The sequence below is a fragment of the Vulpes lagopus genome, chromosome X, assembly GCF_018345385.1.
Source record: "Vulpes lagopus strain Blue_001 chromosome X, ASM1834538v1, whole genome shotgun sequence".
In the NCBI taxonomy this organism is placed as follows: Eukaryota; Metazoa; Chordata; class Mammalia; order Carnivora; family Canidae; genus Vulpes; species Vulpes lagopus.
In genome coordinates, this window is record NC_054848.1 from 45,396,348 (window position 1) to 45,419,031 (window position 22,684).

The 22,684-nt window shown below is 45.9% G+C and overlaps 1 protein-coding gene across 11 annotated transcripts in view; it reads right to left on the minus strand.

Moving 5' to 3' along the window:
- Nucleotides 1-673: 673 nt before the first annotated feature.
- Nucleotides 674-22,684, minus strand: part of HUWE1 (HECT, UBA and WWE domain containing E3 ubiquitin protein ligase 1) — a 168,353-nt gene continuing 146,342 nt past the window's right edge. For 9 of the 11 annotated variants that reach the window (XM_041740584.1, XM_041740587.1, XM_041740585.1 and 6 more), the window contains 27 exons: nucleotides 22,322-22,411; nucleotides 22,009-22,163; nucleotides 20,515-20,560; nucleotides 18,754-19,041; nucleotides 17,266-17,557; nucleotides 16,939-17,069; nucleotides 16,201-16,415; nucleotides 15,823-16,111; nucleotides 15,583-15,685; nucleotides 14,320-14,866; nucleotides 12,836-13,439; nucleotides 12,031-12,152; nucleotides 11,766-11,922; nucleotides 10,410-10,542; nucleotides 9,918-10,120; nucleotides 9,186-9,313; nucleotides 7,936-8,032; nucleotides 6,908-7,063; nucleotides 6,222-6,467; nucleotides 5,770-5,887; nucleotides 4,977-5,117; nucleotides 3,728-4,015; nucleotides 3,509-3,614; nucleotides 2,790-2,907; nucleotides 2,343-2,524; nucleotides 1,884-2,074; nucleotides 674-1,298 (listed from right to left, as the gene is read on the minus strand). In XM_041740584.1, coding sequence (XP_041596518.1) covers nucleotides 1,196-1,298; nucleotides 1,884-2,074; nucleotides 2,343-2,524; nucleotides 2,790-2,907; nucleotides 3,509-3,614; nucleotides 3,728-4,015; nucleotides 4,977-5,117; nucleotides 5,770-5,887; nucleotides 6,222-6,467; nucleotides 6,908-7,063; nucleotides 7,936-8,032; nucleotides 9,186-9,313; nucleotides 9,918-10,120; nucleotides 10,410-10,542; nucleotides 11,766-11,922; nucleotides 12,031-12,152; nucleotides 12,836-13,439; nucleotides 14,320-14,866; nucleotides 15,583-15,685; nucleotides 15,823-16,111; nucleotides 16,201-16,415; nucleotides 16,939-17,069; nucleotides 17,266-17,557; nucleotides 18,754-19,041; nucleotides 20,515-20,560; nucleotides 22,009-22,163; nucleotides 22,322-22,411 — 5,249 coding nt within the window. In that variant the 3' untranslated portion in view covers nucleotides 674-1,195. The remainder of the gene's footprint in view (nucleotides 1,299-1,883; nucleotides 2,075-2,342; nucleotides 2,525-2,789; nucleotides 2,908-3,508; nucleotides 3,615-3,727; nucleotides 4,016-4,976; nucleotides 5,118-5,769; nucleotides 5,888-6,221; nucleotides 6,468-6,907; nucleotides 7,064-7,935; nucleotides 8,033-9,185; nucleotides 9,314-9,917; nucleotides 10,121-10,409; nucleotides 10,543-11,765; nucleotides 11,923-12,030; nucleotides 12,153-12,835; nucleotides 13,440-14,319; nucleotides 14,867-15,582; nucleotides 15,686-15,822; nucleotides 16,112-16,200; nucleotides 16,416-16,938; nucleotides 17,070-17,265; nucleotides 17,558-18,753; nucleotides 19,042-20,514; nucleotides 20,561-22,008; nucleotides 22,164-22,321; nucleotides 22,412-22,684) is intronic. The other 2 variants (XM_041740593.1, XM_041740591.1) reach the window with 2 other exon arrangements.

Sequence of the window (22,684 nt, forward strand, 5' to 3'; positions counted from 1 at the left end):
AATACTTCTGCTCCAGGAACCTAGGGACCTCTCCCTACATCTGTCACAGAACTACTCAAGTCTCCTTCCCTTTTGACTAGAAGCTCAAAAGCAAGGACAGGGTCAGTTCATCTGTCTTTTCAGTTGTCAGCAAGATGAGGTACAGGCCAAGAGTGAATATTTTTAAAAAAAGGGAGAAAAGGTCTAGCAGCCATTTGCATCAGGACTGGTGTGTGTGTGTGTGTGTGTGTGTGTGTGTGTGTGTGTGTGTGTGTGTCAGGTTAAGCAGAAAATCTGAGAGCCTCAGAGAATAAGGAAAAACCACACAAAGCAAGCTTCACTTGGGGTTATTTTTCTAACTAAACCTTTATTGTTTTTTCTTTGAAAGCTGGAACCATCAAAGTCCTTGGATCAGCTTTAACTGCTGGATGGAGTAAAAACCATGAGACTACTGGATGATCTGTGAACAGATTGGCAGACAATGAAACAAAAAACCAAAATGGATGGGAAGACTGTTCTGGAGAGCTAGTCAAATTACTTGCTGCTTACTGAAATTCGTTTCAAGAAGGAAGATACACCAGTGGTGATGGCAGAGATGTTTTCTGGAGAGTCCATTTGCATCTTTTCTCCAGATGTCTAGCATGTGTTCAAGAGCTGTTTAAAGTTTGAAAAAAACTCCATTGTGAAAAGTGAGTTATGAAGAGTGCTCTTTATTTGAAACCTCCACAACACAGACGCCAATCTTGTCTCGCATTGAATCATTAGCTGTGCACATCAACACATTCCAAGCACAAATTAAGAAATGCAAACAGAACAAAAAAATATATATATATATAATTTTTCCCCTATCCAAAGGTTTCAAGTCTCAATGCAGCAAATCCTTCTGAACACAGAATCTGAGGAGCACACTGTTCAAATAGTTGGGACAAACAGGTCCCTGCAAAGGCTAATGCCTTTTTAACACATGGGCTGGGGATCATGGACGGCATGGAACAGGGAGGAGGAGGTGAGGAAAAAGGAGAGGAAGAGAGAATGAGCGGGTGGGGGACTTGGGTATGCGCTGGGGGAAGATGGGGAAGCTGGGACACACACATGGTGAGTTGGTGGATTTCATTTATTGGTTTTTGACATTTTCTTTCTGGTTCTTTTTTTATTTCCCCCCCATTCCCAGGTCCAACAATGGTAGAAAAACCCCACAGTGGTGGGTGGGGCCTTATTAGGCAAGCCCAAAGCCTTCAGAGCACTCCTGGATGGCCAATAGTAACATGTGGCGGAGCTTTTCAAAGCTCTCATAGGCAGGTAGGTCCAGCTGATTAAAACTAGAGAAAGAAGAAAGACCAATTTGTGACAAACTCACCAAATCCCTGTGTTCCCATAGTGCCCACTGACCTCTCCTCCCTGAGGAAACCCACTCCTCTCTTGCAGACTTGAAATCTTGTCCTAGCCTGGTCTGCCTTGCCCTAATTTGGCCCGAATACTAGCTATCAGGCTCCTAAAATATAAATCTGACCTTGTCACTCCTTAAACACCACAGTCTCACCTATGGGCTAATGTGTAAGTTCCAAGGAGGCATTTGGGGTCACTGGTGATCCAACCTCTGCTGATCCAATCTTTTCAAGGCTTCTGTTTCCTGCAACTCCTTGCTCTGAGAGCCCCGGACGGAATACACTGCACTCTCACATGGCAGTGTTCACCTGCAATGTCTCCCCAGCCCCACTGTGAATCTGAGCCAGCTTCTCATTTCAAACATCCCCTTTTCCACAAAACCACCAACTTGTGAGCTACTCTAGGTCTAGCATAGCTGGGGCCAGATTTGGGTTCCTGCCCTTGGTTAGGCACCCAGGAGCAGCAAATATGCAAGCTAAGTCTGAATGCTAAAAAGAAGAACAAACCCTTCCTCTTACCATGTGTGAGCTGAAGGCAGGCGATCTGTGGACCTGTCATCCCGATGGATCTGAAACTTCTGAATGCCATTCATGCCTTCAAGGGCAGCAAAGCCTTGTAAGGGCACCTTGGAAGTACCCGTGACAAATTGGAGGAACTTGGCACGGTCAGCTTGGTCGAAAGAACGCAATGCTCTCCAGAACCACTGAATCTGCAGGAAAGGACACAAGAAGCCAGGGTGAGGTAGAGAGCTCTTGGAAGGAGGGGGGATGGAATCTGGAATCTTAGGCAGTCCATTCTGTGAAATGGGCTTTAGTTCTTCCATTTCAAAAGATCAGCAAGAACATTCCTTGATGAAGAGATAGGTATAAATAAGTTGTCACCGACATCCCCTTGTCTCCTAAGAGTACAGGTTTATGTGGTGTCATACCAAGTGGCACTGCTTAGGGATATGGGGAAGGATGCCAGCAGCAGCTCACCTGAATAGAGTTGGACTGGTACTTGTGGTATTCAGTGTTGGATTTCAAATCATCAATGTCGATTGTGGGCAGTCCTGATATGAGCAGCTCTAACTCCTGCTCAGTGAAGATAGAAATGAGGCGCTTTGGAATGATCTCATAGAAGCCTTCTAAGAAAGCTGCCAGCTGTTTACGGATGGCTCCTGGGGAGAAAAATCAACAAGACATGTGGTGTCTAAACTTCTAAACTCACACAACTGTTAGAGGTCAGAAATTCTCAATCTGGCTCCTGCTGCAACTAGGATGCTGAATGGTCTGCCTGACTCACCTAACACCCTTGAATTAGGGTGGATAAAGGGAAATAATTTTTTGGTCAGGTATTTGGAGGAAAAAAAACCAGTATCTGTGAAATGAGTGAGGCCTGATTGCTTCCCATATGAACATATGTCTAAGGGACATTTCCCCTACCTGTCATCCTCATCTGGCACACCAGGTGTACATATTCCTTCTTATTCTCTTCAGTTACCAAGATGTTGGCCCCATTGGGTTTGAGGTCACGAACTTCACAGACTCCAAACTCCTGGACCTAGAACACCCAAAACACCAATTACTTGTCAGGGTTGGTCTAGGATGGGATTTATATGGATACCTGGGAATACTTAAACTCTTTGCCATATCCTGGGCAGAAAGATGAAACCAGTTAATAAAAATGTGTTTTGCATGAGCACACAACTTCATAACAGGGAAAAGCCAAGGGTTTGGCCCCAAAACACGAAGGCTACAAGTAAGGAAATTGTCAATGGTAAATGGGAAAAAGGCATGGTTCACATGTTAACATGCCATAGCACAATCTATATGGAAAACAATTTGGAGGAGGGATTAAGCTTAAAAAGTTTTTTCATTTATATTTACCTGTACAATATCTCTATACTGGAGTAATTTTTTTTAAATGAAGAGAGAACTAGGAAAGAGCCCAGACTGTTTTACAAATCCTGTTTTTTCTGTTTGTGATGTCTTGTACAAATACCCACTGCTCACTGCTGGATGGGGGAATGGGGCATGAGACTTTAAGAAGTTGAGATGCTTCCTTAGAAGCATGAGATTATCCAGTGCCAGTTCAAGGGTGGTCCCATAATGGGTTTTCTGGACTAGCTAGGATGTGCTGCAGTCAAAATTTCCTGACCTACCTCAGTGCTGAAGGTGAGGTCATAACCTAGTGTGGAGACATCATTTTCCAGCAGATAAACCAGGCCCTGGTAGAAGTGGTAATCTTCACTCTCCATATCTGTATATCTAGAAAAACACAATTAGGGTCATGGGTTAGGGTGGAGGAGAGGAAGTATGGGGGTAGGACATAAGAAAAGGACCTGTCAAGTGAGAATGTGGATTCTGTGCCACATCCTCACCTGACAGACTTGCCCAAGATGTGTTTGTAGAAGGACCGAGTAAAATAGCACTCCAGGAGACGGTTGTCATATACAGCTTTGGCCACAATGCGTCCAACAAACTTGAAGTAGCTGAGGTGATTGGGGTTGCAGTGGGAAGATGGGTTGATGGTGTAGGTGACCCGATCACCGGGTGAGGTACGGAACAAGGCATACATAGGGTTAAACATCTCCCGAGAGATGATCATATACCACTCCCGCAGGAGCCCTCCAGCATCCTGCCCTTCTTCTCCTTCAAACACTATATACCTGCGCAAGAGACCAGAAACAGATGTGCAGAAAGCCCAGGACAAATCCATTCATTTATGTAGTATGACCCAAGTGAGTGAGTGAGTGAGTGAAGCAGTGGCTGGGGAATGTAGGATCAGAGAACAGAGGTGAATGCAGAGTGCCAGGAAAGCCCAGAGGAAGGGTGAGGATCTGGGACAAAAAAAGCATCGATAGAAAAGATGTCTTGAATTATCAGTAAAGGTCACCAATATTCCAGTAAATACCAATAGGAAAGGTATAGAGGCTTAAATGAAGCCTCTTCGGGAAAGCAGGGAGAGGAGTCATTAAGTGGTGTCAGAGGGGACTGAACTCAGGCTGATGTCTGTAAGGATCTGGTGGTGGAGGAGCAGGGCCCAGTCTGTCTCAGAAGCCTGACTTCCTGTGATAACATGGATGGTGAGCCCATGTCATGAGGGAGAGGAGGAATCAAGTTCCTGATTTCAGGAGCATCAAACTACTCCAACAGGTCTGTCATCTCACTGGCTATGACACTTAGTATTACAAACTGCTGGTCTCTTCTAGGTGACTTCAGAATTACCAGCGAGTGATTACCAATTTGGTGAGGGGCTATTCATGCAAGTGTGGTCTCCGCCAAGCCAGGATACCATTTGCTCAGCAGGCTTCCCATTCCTAGTGTAGTAAGAGAAAGCTCTCTACAATGCCATCGGGTCTATCTTGGTAAATGCCCAAGACTCTCCTGTCTTTCTGGGAATTGTTGGGTAGCTCGGCTCAAGGGCCAGCTAGCCAGCATAAGAGACCACTCTCATGAGACCAGGCAGAGAAGACAGGTGGCAGCTCAGTGAGATTATCTACACCAAGTTCCTATTTGGAATTCCTTTGGAGTTCCCCTGCCATCTGGCACCAGAGTAAGCCTTCACTACCATGTAGGAAGGTCCTCCACTCTCTCCCATCCTGTCATTTCTCTGTTCTGGGTTCTTACAATCGATTCTTCATTTCTTCAGGGGATTTCCGGTGCAGTTCACGATAGGAGTCTTCAAACACATGATCACGGCGGACATGCACAGCCATGTCTTCTTTCCGGAGCCCCTCATCCAGACGTTCCAGCTCTTGGCGGAAATATCTTGGGAAGTAGAGAAGAAAAGAAAATAGGATTGGGGGTGGCAGAGCAAACTTCTCTTTGGTTGATTAGGATGAAGACCTACAATGATGCTCCTCCCCTCCTCCAAATATCTGTTTCAAGGGGAACTGGAAGTGCCCAGTACTTGTGAAGAGACAGGTCATTGATTACCAACTCTAAATTTTCTTATCTCCACTGAATAAAGGCCCATTGAGGCTGTAGCACAGAATCCCTGCAACAAGTAGGTAAGTATGTGTAGGTGGACAGGAAAGAAGAGAAGGGTAAGGATGACAGGAGTGCTGTGGAGCCCTTGTCAACCCCAAGCCCTGCCATGAGTGTACCATAGCTACCTGCACTTCCTGTATTACCCCAAAGAATAGAATGGTATTTCAGAAGTCATGTGACTAAACAAAGGCTTGCATTTCTCTGATGAGGAACAGAGATGAGAATGGAGTAGACCAAGGAATATTTAGGTATAATGACTGTTGATGGCACATAAGATTTTCCACCTTCCCACCCAGCACCATTCCAAGGGCTGCCACCAAGGGAAAATTCTTTTCCCTGAAAACACTCCCTCAGGAGGAATTTTGGCTCCTTTCTGGGAGAGGAGATACCATTTGAAAAGTTCCCATCCCACAGCCTCCAGGACACATACTTGCGCTTGACATCAAAGTCGAGGACACGAATGTAGTCTACCAGGACAGCAAAAGGCCCATCAGCGAGGTGGGTGGTGGACTGCCGTAGGATCTGATTTAACACAGTGCGGTGAGTCTCTGAGGGGAGAAAGGACAGCAGGAATCAGCACATCCTGGCTCTCAGAAGACTACATGACAGCCAACCAGACAGCAACTCTTTCTTGTTTCATGGAAAAAAGACAGTGTGGCCCAAAAGGGCTTTCAGACCCAGTCCCTACACCTCACTAGCTTCATTCTTTGCCCCTCTCTTTCTTTCCCCTCCATCCCGATCCTGACACACACACACACACACTCACTCACTCACTCACTCACTCACTCACCACTCTCCCCCATGAAACAGTTAAGAATATAGTGTATGAAATGACCCTGTAAAAAATGAAGCCTATATTGGGGGCCTAAGAGTTGCCTGTACCTGCAAAGCGAAGGAACTTCTGTGTATCAGGGGGCAGGCTTGAGGAGATGTGCATAGAGGAGGGCTCCCTGGAGAAGAATGGGTCAAGGGAGGAAGGAGTAGCAGGGGTTAAGGGGGCAGGGGAGAGTGGAGGAGGCTCGTCCTTGATGTGTGCCAGCTGGCTCTCACGGGTGTCTCTGACAGGAGGTTTGCTCTCCCGCTCTGTGGCATGGACCAAAAAGAAGGCCTCGACGGCAGGCTGTAGCACTGGGGGTAGGAATGACAGGGAAATGATGTTTTACTTTAGAAACTTCAACATGCAAACCTCTTTTCCTTCATAATCAAGTTACAGAAGCACAATATGGAAGAAGAAATAATGAAAACTTAGAGGAAAAAATACAATTGTAGCAAAGAAAAATGAAGCCACAGAGGAAGTCTGAGCTTCCTTGAAACTGAAGAAAATGGAATAGGCAACTGGTTATAAAGATTTCCCTGGTCTAAAAGGTAAAAAGATATCAGCTACTAAAAGAGAAGGCAAATCTGTTTTTCCAATAGTGAAGTGAGAGAAAAAACACCTCTCCTTTGAATTCTCCATTACAAAGACACTGAGAGACAAGGGTGACCTGGAAGGAAGAAAAATATGCTGGCAGAAAGAGCTCCAGAGCAGATTAGTGGGTTTGGACTTTGGCCCAAAGGCCACAACTCACCTAGCACTGCATGCTGGTCATGGGATTCCTCCAGTTCCTTTAGACACTCTCCCAGCATGTCCCACAGCTCGTCCAAGCTCAGCTGCTCACTGAGCAGGGGTAACTCAGGTGGCCTCTCCTCCTTCTCCTTTTCCCCTTGTGGGGTTCCATCTGAGCCTACAGGCCACACAGAGGAGACAGAAAGCCTTTGAGGTTTCTTTCATTTAGCTTTTTCCCAGACCAAATGTGCAGGCCATTAAACAGATCAAGACAACTAGCCCACTGGCTACTAAGTAATACTGAGCCACACCTAAAAACAAACTCTAGCCCTACACTGGATGACATTTAAATTTATATCAAATGCAATTAATACAATAAAAATTTTGGTTCCTCAACTGAAATAGCCACATTTCAAGTGCTCAATAGCCACCTGTGGCTAGTGACTACTGAAGTTCTAGCAGATAGTACTGGTTTATTCATTGCCTCATTAGCTCTCAGAGAATCTGTGGATTATGAAATGATTTAATGTATTTCAAAAATGTCTCAGGCCAACACTATTCCACAGAAACGTGTTAAGAGAAGGCATCATGAAGTATTCTATGTACAGTTAACTTTGAAAAATGCTGCTACTAATAGCATATATTGTGCGCTGGGTACTACTTTAAGTATTTGTGTATGTGTGTGTTAACTTGTTCAATCCTACTATGAACATCCCTATTTTAAATAAGGAAACAGAAGCTAAGAGAAGTTTGTTTCAGGTTCCAGAGCCAGTATATGGGGGAGCCACAACTCAAACACATGCTGTCTCCATGTCTAACATCATCACATCATAGTTTCTTTAATAGTGGTATGTTATAAATTTCCAATAAGGGTGAGGTGGTGGTAGTGATCTTGGTTGGTATATGCCATTAACATTTACAAAACCAGTGTCCGCTGGAACAAACTGGAAAACACTCAGCTTGTGTATACAGAGAATAGGGGATCCAGCAGACATTCCATGAAGACCGGCTCTCTCTCTTGCTGCACTAGAAATAGGAAGTAGTATTTACCAATGGACTGAGTATCCTGAGCACTGGGAGATGGCTGGTCCACATCCATGGGTGACTCCTCTCTCCGGACAGAGGCCTCTGACTGGCTTGACTCCGACTGGATAAAAGGGAGACAAAGTCACATAAAGGGTGCAACTCTGCTTTCCTCACGGAGAGGCTAGAGGCTGGCTCTATCCATTCTCACACAACATAAGCTTGGAAAGATAAAGCTTCCTTTAACTGTTCAAAAAGAATGGCCTCTTCCCACCTCCTTTGCTGTCCTCCATCCTGAGCTAGCAAACTCTTCCACAAAGCTCCTTGGGTGCCTGTACTGCCTCCACTCTATTTCAGACCTATGTGTAGTCAGACACTAGCTTGTTTCTGTTTGCTCAGAAAAGGGGAAATAAGAGACTTTTGATAGGTGGGATTATTCATAAAGCCAACATCTGTCCTTTTGGGTTTGGGAAAGACAGGGCAGAAAATACTCCAAAAGAATAGTTGTTTTCCCTTTCTACCATATTGGGAGTCACAGCCCTCAAATTCTATGATGTTCTCAGCATGCTCAATGAAATCATACTGTGTAATAGTAATCCTATGCAAAGAAAAACCAGGCCTCGGGATACCTTTATTTCCTGGATCTTGGGAAGGTGACTCGCATGTTGCAAGAACAGGAAAACAACAAGAGAGTGCCACAGCATACATACACAATGCCAGGCTTTCCCCATAGCCACTCTGTGCTGGGATCCCAACAATGAGTTGGCTATCTAGGAATCTGAAAGTTTTTTTTTTCCTAAAAGTGCCTGAGTGCCTTGGTGCCAAGGTACCAAGAGAGTACGGAGAACAGAAGCAGAGGCCAGGGTAGATGGACCAGCCATAGCCTAGAAGAGGCTGCGTGGGATGTATACCAAGCTTGGGGGAATTTCAAGGATAAGATTTATGATGTACTTGCATTGTTCCATGAGACAGAAAAATCTTCATCCCACATCCCCTCAGAACCCAGACACTAAGCATTATGCAGTTTGCAAAAGCGCCACTGTTGACTGGATAGCTGGGAGTGGGATATGATGGCCAAGCTTTAAGTCATTATCGATCCAAAACAACGAACAGACAGTAGAGAAAACACCAACAGAAAGTAACCCTGTTGCCCAGAAGCATTCATACAGCATACTTAATGCAAAAGCATACAAGGTTAAGGGCAGTGAAACCCCACTGATGATGTGGTGGGGAGGGGGAGAGACAAATGAATGAGGGGCTACAGGCATCATGCTAACCGTTGCTGCTTGTTGCTGTCTCCGCGCCCTTTGACCCTCACGTACCATTTGTATAATGGCATCAGCCTCAGCCTCCAGCTGCCGAACAGCTGCCTGGATGCTGCTAGCTGAGCCTAAACCGGAAGAACCTGGGAGAAAGAAAAAAGAAGGCAAGGTATAAAATGCAGGAAGAGGGAATGCCCAATATTCTCTCTCCCATCTCCTGGGCTGCCACAGGGCATCTTGTTGAAATCTTTGAGCTTTGGCTAGGGCAGCTTCAGAGTGCTCATCACCAGGCATTAAGAGCTACCATTACCAGTAAGGGCAAGGGACATGGTGTTAGGCAGATGGATAGTGGCAGGTGGAGAGGGTTTTGTGGGACAAGAGGAAAGAGGTAGGATTTGGCAGGCCACAGAAGAGGCAAAATGGCTGCAATGTTTTAGTTAGGAGTGATCAAAGAGGCAGAAAGGAGACACGCTCAGTGCCTTAAATCTTGTTCAACAAAAGATCTGTCCCCAATTTCTTTGCCAGATTTTCCCTCCCCCTTACTTCTCACTTGCCCTAATGAATTTCCTATGCAGACAGCTTGAGTGAGATACAGAACGCAGCCATCAACAGTCTAGGAAAGGATCATCACTTCCTTTTTTGGAAAGGTCAAGCAGGATGGAGACATGACATTAAGTCCTGCCCTCCAAGGACTCGGAGTTTGCCACCACCAACCCTGCCCCTCAACTGGACACTCCAGTTCCATACCTAGCCTGCCTGTCTGCTTGGCTTTCTTGTTAGCTCGGCGTGTGTCGTCCCGAAGCTGGATGATGACCTGCAGTACCCTCAAGAAGAACTTCTGGGTAGACGTCTTGGATGTCAACATGGACATAGAAGGCAGCTGGAGCTCCCGGCCACCCAGAGGTCGCTTCTGAGATGCCACAATTACCACATTCTCAGCCATGTCAAACCTGGATAGTGTAGAGGTGGCTTGCGTATACTGACAGCATCAAAGCATAAACATCCAGAGCGAGCAGGGCTTTTTGGTGTCAACCAGAGGGTTAAAGAATCTCAGAAGGAAATCCCACAAGTGGGAAAAAATAAGATCAAGTATGCATAGGACATATAAGAAAATCTGACCAGAAAGGGAAAAATTAAAACAACCCAAACAACAAAACAACCACCAGGAAACCAGCAAGAGCCACTTTTTAGAATACCCCAGATTCCAGCCCCACAGCCAAATGGGTGGTAACCACCCACCTGCTCTGCATTTTGCCTTTTAGCTTGGTGGTCTGTGGCTGCTCCTCAGGCAGGCCATCAGGAGAGAGGGTCTCACATTGGGCTCGTCGTTGCTGTTCTAGGTTGTATTCCCGTAACTCAGCCAGAAGGGTACCTGGTCAGGCAGAGGAGCCAGCAAGTGTTCAGAGATTTCCCTAATGAAGCAGCTGGAAGCCAAACCTTTCTAAGAAACCTGACCAGGCTATCTTTGCTCAGTTGCAGAGAATCTGGAGTGAGCAGGAATTCTGTTCCATCTTACTATGTGTGCTCATGGATCAACTATCCAGAGACCACCAATGTACCTTGCCCTCAAGAATCTGTTGAATCTACATGAAATGCAGCTCAGTGCAGGGAGGGAAAACTATTAGTTTTTGTGGTAATCTCCAACAAATTAAATTGCTTAACCCCCTCTCCCAGTTCCCTTCTCCATCTTAATAATTATTGAGACTAATACTGCCTAATGTCACAAGGCTGTTTTGAGAATTAGGAGATAACTACAGTAGAGTAGGTGGGACACCGCCTGGCCCATGGGTGTTGAATGCTGGGAGTCAAGAAAAGACAGAGACTGTAATCAAATTCCTTCCTCTGGAAGAACCTTATAGTTCTCATGTAACAAGAATATCCTGGGGTCATACACTGATCAATATCCGTATCACCTCAGCTCCAGGTACATTTGTGAGAAGGAGATAACTAAAGAGATCTCGGCAGCTGACATCTACAGAGATCCGTGACTGGGATGCGGGTGGGAGAGAGCAAACAGACTCTATGTTAAAATCTGGCTCTACTCCTCAATTCAATTGCTTTATCACCCAGGGTTTTAATTTTCTTTTTGGTAACACAACTGGAAGGAAGACTGAAACTAGACAATTTCCAAGTGTCCTTATAACTTCTGTACCTTCACAACTGCACAAAGGCAGAGGGTATCATTTGGACTCCCAATTCTTGAGCCTAAGTGAAGTGCAGGTGCATCTCTGAGGTGGTGAAGCTGCCTTAGCAGGCTCATTGCAGGGCTCTTGTAAGTGTCCAGAATGGAGAAGCAACAGAGCACTGCAGATCCTACACGTGCTCATTTTCCTTTACTTAACCCTGATTACAAGGTATGTGCCAGGCACTGGCAATGTAGAGAAGCCCAGCCTTGCTCTCCATGAACAAATGAGCAGAGGAAAACAGATGGTAACTCAGTATTATCAGTGTTGCAACAGAGGAGAGCACAGGGGTGGTGTTACAGAAGCACAGAGGAGTTTGATTCAACCTGGGGATTCAGGGAAGGGTTCCATAAAGAGGTGATACCTCAGTGGAAGGTTTCAGAAAGACAAGATGCTTTACTCCTGTTATTACCTATCTGTTTACAAAGAGTATAACCCAGATGGCGCGCTCCATTCAGTAGCAGCTTGAGAACAGTGTCCCGGGTTGCAGGGTCCCCCCGAGAGAGCTGCAGTAACACATTGGCTGCATCCTCTAGACCTTCTTCAGAACAAGAGTGGGATGTCAACACCTGGGAAAAAGAAGAGAGAAGAGGTAGGTCTCAACTTAAGAACTAAAACTTTACTCCCATCCACCTTTCCTCCCCCAATCTTGGGAATTCAGAAGAGCTCGGACTCACCTCCACAGAGAGCTGCAGCTGGTTTTCAGTGAGGCCAGAGGATACCATCTTAAAGTCAGCACTGCTGCTGCCCCCATCACCCACCTTTGCTGGAGATTTGCTGGCCTTAGTAGTTGTAGAAGCTTTGAGCAAACAGATGGAACATAGTAAGCCTCTAAAACTCACATGCCAGAACCAAACAATCACTAAACTGTCCAGGGCTTCAAAATGGGAAAGTAGTACAAATGAAAAGCCACTCACCAAAGCCAAATACAAATGACTTGGGATGTCAAGGACTCTCATAACCATACTTTCTAAAGTGACAAAGAATCCCAAACATTTCTCAACTGTTTCCCTATCATCTGAGTTCCCTCTTCAAAACCATTTTCAAGTACTTTTTTTAGTCTGCTGTAGGGCTCACTCCCTTTACTTCCTAGGATACCCTGGCTATTCCACCTTGATTCAAATGGTATCCTGTCTGCTCTTAATCTTTTTCCTGGAACTGGCTCCCTCACCCAGGCTGGAAAGGCTGGGAGTTCTTTGAAGACAGACTTTCTCTCTCCTCCCTTTGGTGCTTAGCCTAGGGAAGCCACATTCAGTGAATGCCTGCTGGTCTTCACGAGTGTCTGTGTGGGTAGATGTATGTGGGGAGAAGGAGGATGGAGAGAGAAAACTGGGACTGAGGAGGGCAAGAATGAACACATTTGGCTCTTGCAAACATAAACCAAGCCAACTGCTATCATTTAGGGAGGAATACCTGGATAAGGGAGTGGAGAGTGAGGTGGGTGTACATACCCCAAAGCTCCCAGCCTACACCCACACTTACTTGAAACAGTAGTGGTAGCAGTCGTGGGGGTAGTCACCGTGGTCGAAGCAGCTACGGCAATGGTGGATATAGCCGTGGCAGCAACCAGAGCTGGAGCAGAAGTGACAGGGGTGGTTGCAGCAGGGGGAGTGGGCGTGCTGGAGGCAGCAGTGGTAGTGGTGGTAGATGTGGTTGAGGTGGCAACAGTGGTGGAGGAAGCACTGCTGCCAGAATTAGCCTGTGCTTCCGACACTTTGTTTTCTGGGAGAGCAATTGAGATGAGAGAAAGCAGTCTGAGGAGTTTCTCAGTTAAGAGAGAGCTCCGGCGGATGACTGGGTGTGATAACATGTTCATGAGCTGCCCCAGTGGAGAGGCCTCAAGGCTGTATGGGGAAGTTTCCCCCTCACCACCAGCGCTCACTGGCACTGACTTCACGGAGTTCTTGCCTTTCCGGCTGACATTCATGTTGTCCAGTTTAACCAGTAAGTCCCAGAAGTCTGTGCAAATCCCACTGCTGGTGGACTGTGAAGAGCATGGGCTGCAGGCCTGCTTACTGCCCCTCTCCCGATCGCTCTCACAGTTTGTTTCTTTGGTCCGCTGCTGTGTAAAATGGCTGGGAAATACCTGCCGGCAAAAGGAGGACAGGCTTGGTCTAGGGGGTCTACACAGGAAATCAGTCTTCCTGACAAGTGAAGACAATTGGTTCCTAGATTCTCCACTCTTCTGAATAGCTTTAGTGACATGGGAGAGATGTCATATGGGAGCATAAGGTCGACATTATCTGATGGTGGAGTGACCCAGAGAAACAAACAAGGGCTTTGTAGGGAGATGATTAGCTAACTTCTGAGTATCAGTCTCTATGAAATGGGGAGCATACCTATGCTTTATCAAAAAATTGTTGAGATTAAATGAGGTAACGTATTTTTGCATAGTGCCTGGCAACAAGGCAGGCCCTCAAGAGATGGTAGCAATGATTATTAAAAAGAAGACTGAACTGAGTTCTAGATCCAGCTGCATCACTTACTAGCCACATGACAAAGTCAATAAAACTTTCTGCACCTCATGGGACACCTGGGTGGCTCAGTGGTTGAGTGTCTGCCTTTGGCTCAGGGCATGATCCCAGAGTCCCTGGATCCCACATCGGGCTCCCTGCATAGTCTGCTTCTCCCTCTGCCTATGTCTCTGCCTCTCTCTCTGTCTCTCATGAATTAATAAATAAAATCTTTAAAAAAAAACTTTCTGCACCCTAGCTTCGTCACCTATAGAACAGAAATGATATAGACCACTGAGAGTTGTTTTGATAACTAAATGAAGTAACGCACAAAAATTGTAAAAAGTGAGAATAAAAGAACCCATAATTTATTGGCCAACACCCAGAAACCATACAGGCCTTAGCACTAAACAGTGAACAAAGACCTTCTAGCTTTCTTAGAATTCAGATTTCATCTAGGCTGTGGCCTGCCACCTCTCTTCCATCCCCAAGGGCTGAGTTCAAGCTCCTTACCTTGGCCAATTGAATGAGTGTGTCTAGAACGTGTCTGCAGACAACAGGAGCAGCCTGGGGGTGGATGTGGACAGTGGAGCCACTGCTTGCATGCTTCTCGGTATGTTTGCGACCTCCTGAACGTTGAATCTGGAATATATTAGTCCTGCAGCCTAGGGCTGCATCCATGGATACTGAGAGCCAGGAAAGCTGGTTGGAGCTCTTAGACTCCATCTTGTGTAGGAGGTCCAGGGGCCGGTTCTCATGGCTGCTTGACCCACAGCTTTTGCTTGACTTTTTGCCCTTGTCTTCACTTGAGGAGAGCTTGGGTGTTTCAATGCATAGCTCACTTTCACTGCTGCGCTGCAAAATGGAGAGCAGACTGCGGATGACCCAGTGGCGGGTCTGGGCATGGTAGCAGAGATTTCTCAGTACTCGGTGTAGACGACTAGTATTAAGCTTTGGCTCATCCACAAAAAGTAGGACTAGGAGACAGGATAGGGCTTCATGGTCCAGGAGGAGCCGTCCTCGGAGGCGGAGAAGAGTATCCACATTACTGCCAGAAGGCCTGGAACAGAGCACAGTTTCAGCACGGTAGTACTTCAGCTAGAGCTTTGGGATTAGGTATAGGCCTAGGGAAGGGGAAGGAGCTGCATATCTCCAAGGAGGCACAAGAAGGTGTCTAGTACAGGGGTTCTTAATAAGAGCTGTCCTCTTGTTTATCTACTGGGTATCAAGTACTCCACATCAGCTGGTATGGGGCTGCTGAAAAGACTAAAGAACTGCCCATTTTTGTGATGATGGATAAAAGGCTCAAAATATGTTAAGATTTTCTCTAGATCACACGATGTCAGTATTATGAATTGGTAAAAGCAGATTGCACTCAAAGTCTTAAAAACCGTTTACTTCTGCCTTCTCTAAACTACCAGGGATTTGCCTGCCTCTTGGGACTGATCACTCCCTTTACATTTCAGCATGTTGGGTGCAGTTTGCTTCTCCCACAGCCTAAATGTTATAAGCTTTAGGCAAGTGACTTTCCTTATTACAACCACAGTTAGCATCTGCCGCCAGTTTGCCTTACTTTGTGATTATGGTCTACAGTAGCTACACTAACCCAAAAGTGTGGCTTTTTGAAGGGGGAGGTCCAAAGATCTGGCTCCCCTCCTCAATCAAGGCAATATCCTAAAGAGGTCATCTAGTCTCTCCACCTATATATTAAGGGAATTGGACTTAGCAACAGATGTGAGAGGTGGTATGGTAAGGTCAAAAAAAAGACAAAGGTACCTGTTATGGCTGCTGCTACCCCCCATCTGGAAGGTGCCGCCTCTCTGCACAGCAAGACGAGTGTATTGGACTCCTCGGTTGCCACTGAGGCGACTAGTGAAAGCTGGAAAGAAAGAAAATGGAAATTGAAACTGGGGAGGTGGGTGGTGAGCTGGGTCCAGTAACACAAAGGGGAACAGCAGAGCCTCATGTGGCCAAAGTTGAACATTTCAGAACCCTCCCATTTGCCTCCCTCTGTACCCGGGCTTCGGAGGATGGCAGAGAGCGCAGAGGTGCTGCTGTGGCCAAAGAGCCGCTCATGCATGAGCTGTCGCTGCCGGGCTTCCTGCTCTCGCCTCAGGGCTTGAGCCTCAGCTGCAATGTCAGGTGGCATCACAGCCAAAACACTGTCCTCCATGTCCTCCAGGACACTACGGCGCAAGTCTGATGGCAGGGTCTGGATGAAGGTCACAGGGTCCATGGGAGTGTCTGAGCTCGCATTCTGTGCCAGTTCCCGTCGCTGTTGCTCAGCTCTCTGCTGTGCCAGCACCTGCGGAGCAGAGGTTGTCAATGGGGGTATACCCACAGCTAGATGGCCTAGAGCCGCCCTACCTCCCCCCACCTCCCTGGCTCACATACTTCCTCCTGAATGGCTGGAGGCAGGGCGGCCAGGAACTCAGGGCTCACTTCGGTCACACCAGGATTCCCCACCACTGCAGGAGCTGAGCTATTTGCCGAAGGGGCAGTCCGAGTTGGTGGACGGATGCCCAGTTGGTTCTGTAGGACTTCCCGGCGGATGTCATCAGGCAGGGCAGCCAGGAAAGAGGGGTCCACACCTTCTGGTAGACTGATACCTGAGGGGAGGCACAAGATGTGAAGGGACTCTCGTCTCTACCAATGCTTAAGATGTACTTGGAATAAAGAAACCCACGCCTTGTTTGAGGGAAACGAACCTTGTGTGTCCTCACTGCATACGAAGGACAGAAGACCCACAGAAAGCTCACCTTTCCCCAGGCTCAGAACAGCTCTTGTTATGTGCTAGAGTCTGTGTGTACACTGTCACTTGATCTTCATCAAGGCCCTACCATGTAGCTATTATCACCTCACTCAGTACTGATGAGGATCAGAGAAATAATGGTTCCAAGTTCTGAAGGTAGGTGGCTGCAGAGGGGGTAACCTGAGCTAAGATCTGTTTGACTCCAAAGCCTGGGCTCATTCCACCATGCAACATCAGCACCCCCTTACTGCTGGTCCTGCTTCCATTATATATGCTGCCTTCCATCTGGGTGGAATCATTTGGCGGGCATTTTCATGCCAAAGGCTACTAAAAGCCTAAATAAATAACCCCAGAATGGCCCAAGCACACACGAAGCTCACCTGCAAGGGGATCTTCTTCCTCACTGCTTGTTGAAGGCAGTGGCTCTTCTAGGATTCCCCGGGAATCTGCTCCAGAAATGGCCACAGCAGAATCTCTGGTGGAAGAACTCTCAGAGGATGCAGGGGGAGAGCTGAAGAAAATAATTTTCAGGTTGTTCTTCATATTAACGTTTTTCCATTTATAAAATACTCCTATGATACCCTTTTCTCATAGAAGCTAGGTTGGTTTCTCCAGTGCACCAAGCCTGTGCAATAGTTAACAAGTATGCATGTGGCTCAAAATCCCACTATCACATCTTGTCCTCCTTTTGCTCACACAATGCTTACCTGTCTTCAGGGGGCTGGGTAGGTTCACCTGACCCATCACCCCTGCCTTGCACTTCTGTCACAACAGTTGGGGCATCCCCAGGAGTGGAGCTGCCTGCTGTGGGCTGCTCAGAACTGCCAGCTGCTGAGGTGTCACCCACAGCCTCCTCTAGGGTACAGGAAGCCAGGCTACTGGTGTCCATGGGAGAGCCTTCCAGTTGACTGCTGACAGCTGTCAGCGCATCAGAATCTTCAGCCCTCTCTGGGGAAAGAGAGGCTAGGAGGAAGTCACATGGAGAGGTTAGATCTCTGCCTAGAAGAGGGGGCCGAATTAAGATGCAGCCAGATTAGATTTCTCACTTCTATACCTTCTTTGCTGGCCTGACTCATATTCCCCCTATCTCCTATGCTTTATAAAGCTCAGCTCAAATCCTCATGGTGCTCCAGGTATGCCTATGAAATACCTTTCCCTAGGTGCCCCAGGTAAGGGAGTCTGTCACTTTCAGATTCCCTGCAGGCATCATTTATATATGTATGTTGGTTCTGTTTATCTAAATAAGGTTCCTTGGAAGAAAAAACTACTACACCTCAAGGTTTTTCCAAAGTATATCACAGGCAGCATAGTACAGAGCAGGAAGAGAAAAAGAGGTTTCAACTTACCCTGTTGGAATGCTGCTGATAATTTTGAAGCCCTACTTCAAAATAGTGGGAAACAGTGACATGAAGTAAATGGTGTATGCCAGGATGGGAGAGCTGTGTGTGTGTTTTCATATGTTTGCCATCTCTGAAGGACGCTGAAGGAGAGCAAGCTTTAAAGTCACACAGGTCTGGGGATGCCTGGGTGGCTTAGTGGTTGAGCATCTGCCTTTGGCTCAGGGCGTGATCCTGGGGTCCTGGGATCAAGTCCCATATCGGGTTCCTCGCAGGGAGCCTGCTTCTCACTCTGCTCTCTCTCATGAATAAATAAATAAATTAAAAAAAAATAAAGCCACACAGGTCTGGATTTTTATTTCAGCTCAATCACTTACTGAGTGGTCCTGGGCTTAAAAATCTCATGTGGGTTTCAGTTTATTCATGAACCTACCTACTTTGGAGGGTTATTTTTGTTTTTAAAGTTTAGTTTTATTTTAAAATAATTTCTACCCCCAATGTGGGCTCAAATTCAAAACCCCAAGATAAAGAGTTACATGCTCTTCTGGCCCCAGAGGGTTGTATTTAAAGAAGTAACAAGCCTGCCATGATAGCCCAGGGAAAGTGATTACCTCAATAAACTGTTGGCATCATCATCTGTATCATTAAGCATTCAGGTATATTATCACTTGAGGACAGAGAGAAGAGGCCTCTACTTTAGCAAGAAAGCAAATGTGCAAGCTGAGACCCCACTCTGAGGACCTGAGCTTCTATTATTTCTCTAAGGAGAGTTAAAAGAGCTAGTTAAGGAGAAAGATATCCATTTCTTCCTCCTATCATACCACTCGCCCACCCCAATTTTGAAATTCTACTACTCACTTATAGTAGGAGCTGGGGACAACTCCATCTGAGTTGTTTCTGCTTCTCCACTTGGCCTTGTGGGACCCAATTCCTCTGGCTCTACAGGCATCAACAGCTGTGTAGAGCTCCCCCCTTCTCCAGCCGGGGACTGTAGCTCTTGAGGAATCTCTCCCAAGGCTGGTGGGGGTGGGAGTGTTTGTTGCTGTTGTGAGGGCTGCAGAGTGGCAAGGGTATCCTTGGACTCAGATGTGGCTGCATCAGTTGAAGATGGGGTTGTTGGGTAGCTGTCAGGCATAGGAGTCCCATCTTTCTCGGAAAGAATGACAATGGGGGTGTTAAGGGACAATCAGCCAAGAACCCAGGGAGCCACTCAATCAGCATATGTGGCCTGACAAGTATCCCACCCAGCCAGTAATGTAGGACTATTATCCCTGCCCCTGACCACAACTGTTCCTAGGAATAGTTTGTGGCTGATCTGGTATACTCAGGATGAGGGCTAAGGTATAGTGCTATCTTAGTCTCAAGAACTGGAGATCTGAACCTTTGTAGGTCATAAGAATTAAATCCTTTCTGTGCCCTGGGTGGAAGGGGAAAGAGTTCAAGTCACTTTATAATGATATTTGCCTCCCCCTAAATATCACCTATCCCCTTCCACTTCCCTTTTCTTCTGGTCCTGATTATCCAAGGAACATCTACAACTCTGATGGAGGTAACAGTGCCAAGACTAAGTATGAATATGCCAACACCAGGGAAAGTAGTAAGTTGTATAGTTATCTTCTAATTGGGGCCTAAAATCCCTACCCCACAACAATACAACTTACTACCTCACCCCGGCATGAGCAGAATCCTCTAGCAAGGACAGTAGACGAAAGGCCATTTTACCTGATAATAGACCCTTTCAAAGACCTTTTGCTAGATTAAGGGGCACCAGAACACCTACCACTCATTTTCACTGCTTTAAAAAAAATACTGTGTAGGCTTTAGTATCATCATTTTGCAATTCAAATACCAAAAGAGACAGAAGGCATAGGGAAGAAGGAAGTTCTGAGGAAATAGAAGTGGGGGAGAATATCACATGGACGAGTTATTAGAACCATGAAATAGCTACTGACGTTAAGAGTAGAAGGAAGAATACAAAACATACAGTAGTGATACCATGTAGCCCACAGATGCCAAAAGCAGATTGCTCAGGATAACATTCCCAGACTTTTAGATTCCACAGACTCTTAAAGTTCATATAAAAAGGAAAAAAATAGAAAGAGACTAACATAGGGTTACCAAAACCTAGATTAGTTTAGCCAAATAAAAAAGAAACCTGTCGATATCCCTTAATAAAAATATTTTGATACCAAAGAACTAAGGACATAATCTTTACAAAAAGTCCTTTAAACTGAATAAATTCAGCTTTCTGAAAAACTCATTAAACCCTCTTTATTTTGTTCATTTCCACTGAGGGCTGGCATTTGGGAGTCCCCACCATCAGGCACTCTTATGAAGCACCACCAAAGGGGATGGGGCACGTGGCCTTGCTACACATGCAGCACAGCATGATCAGAGTGAGGACAGAGAACGTCGGAGGGGAAGTGTACCACCGTGGGAAAGACAGTAGACTGTATAGTTATCTCCAAGATGGGGTATGACCCTAAAACTATACAATCTACTACCTCATCCCACAGAGCACCAGTGTTCATCTTCAGCCCATCTGGGCCAGCTACTTGAAAGGGTCAGGAAAAAGAACCAACCAATTAGCAAGAAGGTGAAAAGGAGGGGTAGAGTTACCTGAGAGGTTCTGTTCAGCGGAGTCATTTGTTTTAGATGCAGTACACTGGAAAAAGAAGGATAGACCAATGTGGGACTTTTGCAAGCACATTTCAACTATAACAGCTACCCCCGCTCACATAAGCCACCTAGGAGTTCGATGACCTAGATGAAAGATGAGCACTTTAGTGTGCAAATGTTTCTCTAATACATACTTGTATTCAAGGATGGTTTGGGGACAAGGGGAAACTGCCAGAAGGCTGACTGAATAATGAACTGGGCTGGGCACAGGACATGACCTAAATATAATCATGAGACCAGCAAGAATTTAAGTTTTATCTCTATGTATTTTCCTTCCTTGGGCTCATTTTGTCCACTCCAGGTTTTTTGTTTTATTTTTACTTTTTAATTCAATTTGCCAACATACAGTGTAACACCAGTGCTCATCTCATCATGTGCTGTTGTTTGTTTTTAAAGATTTTATTCATTTATCTACCTGAGAGAGAGCAAGTGAGTAGGGAGGTATGGGTGAGGAAGGGGTAAGAGTGGGGAGAGAGAGGGACAAGCAGACTCAATGGCTGAGCATTGGGTTCCATCCTGTGACCCCGAGACCACGACCTGAGTCAAAACCAAGGGTTGGATGCTCAACTGACTGAGCTACCCAGGTACCCCAATTGTCAAATCCAGCTTTTAAAATCACATATGCCAGGCTTGCTTATTTTCTATCCCTTTTCATCTGTTTGAAATAGTTATTGTGTTTATCTGGTAAAACTTTCATACAAAAATATGTTACATCAAATTTGCTATCCTAACTGAACATTTTCAAAATCCTTAATCTGATATCCAATCTGCTAAGTGGGATATAATAAAGTCTTTCACTTAAGTCTTTTAATTCCTTCATATTTCTATTAGCTTTTACTTCATTTATTTTTAAGCTAATGTTATTCAACATTCCAGAAGTTTCAAAATAGGTAGCTTCTTTCCAAACCAAAGTCATGCTAGATATTTTACGAATTGAAAATCAAGCCTTAGAAAAAGACATGTGGTGATATTAGGGCAGGAGTATTTCCTGATTGAAGTCTAAGCCTAACTTATTCAAATGATGGAATGGAGTCATCTTGGTAAAATTCCCCCACATTTGCTAAGTCAGTCCACTGAGTAAAGTAGAACTGAACCACCAAGAGCATGGGAATAATCAGTTATTCTTCCTGTCTAGTTGCAGTCACCAAAGGTAGAGACTACACAGTGTGACTGGTAAGTCAGAGCCACTCCGGTTCTTGCTCCAGATTTCCCCTGCAAGAGACACTGGAGACGGAATTTTCCCTCTGGGGTTGAATTCTTTTCCCTAAAAAACATGTGAATATGTGGCGAGTTTGGAATGAATCATTTCTCAGGTTCAATGTGAACATCCCAGGATTCTTTAATGACTGACGGGAGCTATGTGTATGCCAAAAACCATACGAAAGTAGAGGAAGACACAGCCAAAGATGAATCCTCCCAGCCCTTGCAAATCACCTGTGCACTCTGATCCCTGTTCTCTTTATCTTCTTTGCCTTTGTCAGTTATCTTTGTTTCTTCCTCAGCCAATTGTTTCCTGCGTTTCTCCCGCCTTTCTTCCAGCTCCTCATCCCTCAGGAATTCCAAGTGATTGACAATAGGGACTTTCACAACTGGATCAAAGAAGCAAAGAGCAGAGGTTGCTCAAGGGAGGTAGGGGAGGAAGCCAAGAGGTAGAGCTTGTGGCTAGTGAATGAGGGCAACAATTCCTATGCACTCATGCCAGCTGTGTTAGACTCACTACTGCTCAGATAACCAAGCTGCCACACACCTGAAACACAGTCATGCATGCTCTCGGCATCAAGAACTTTGCATTCCTCTGTCCAGCGGGTCAGGGCTGTGGGGATGCTGGATAGGGTCCCTGTAGAGGAATAAAAGAGAGTGAGATTCTTGGCTTGTTCATGTGTTATCTGATCCAAAAATCTCCATATTTGTCTAACAGGACCCAATGTCCATCACAAGAGTTGGCACATGACAGATATCCAGTGATAGTAAAAGTATTGTTAACCTTGGCTCAATTATCAAGCGGTTCTGGCTCCAATGAAATGTCGCTTCTCTAGGCAGGGCAGATACTGTTCTGCTTTCCCTCAGAAGGGAAAAAATAGAATGTAAAAAACTGTACCCTCCCTTTCAC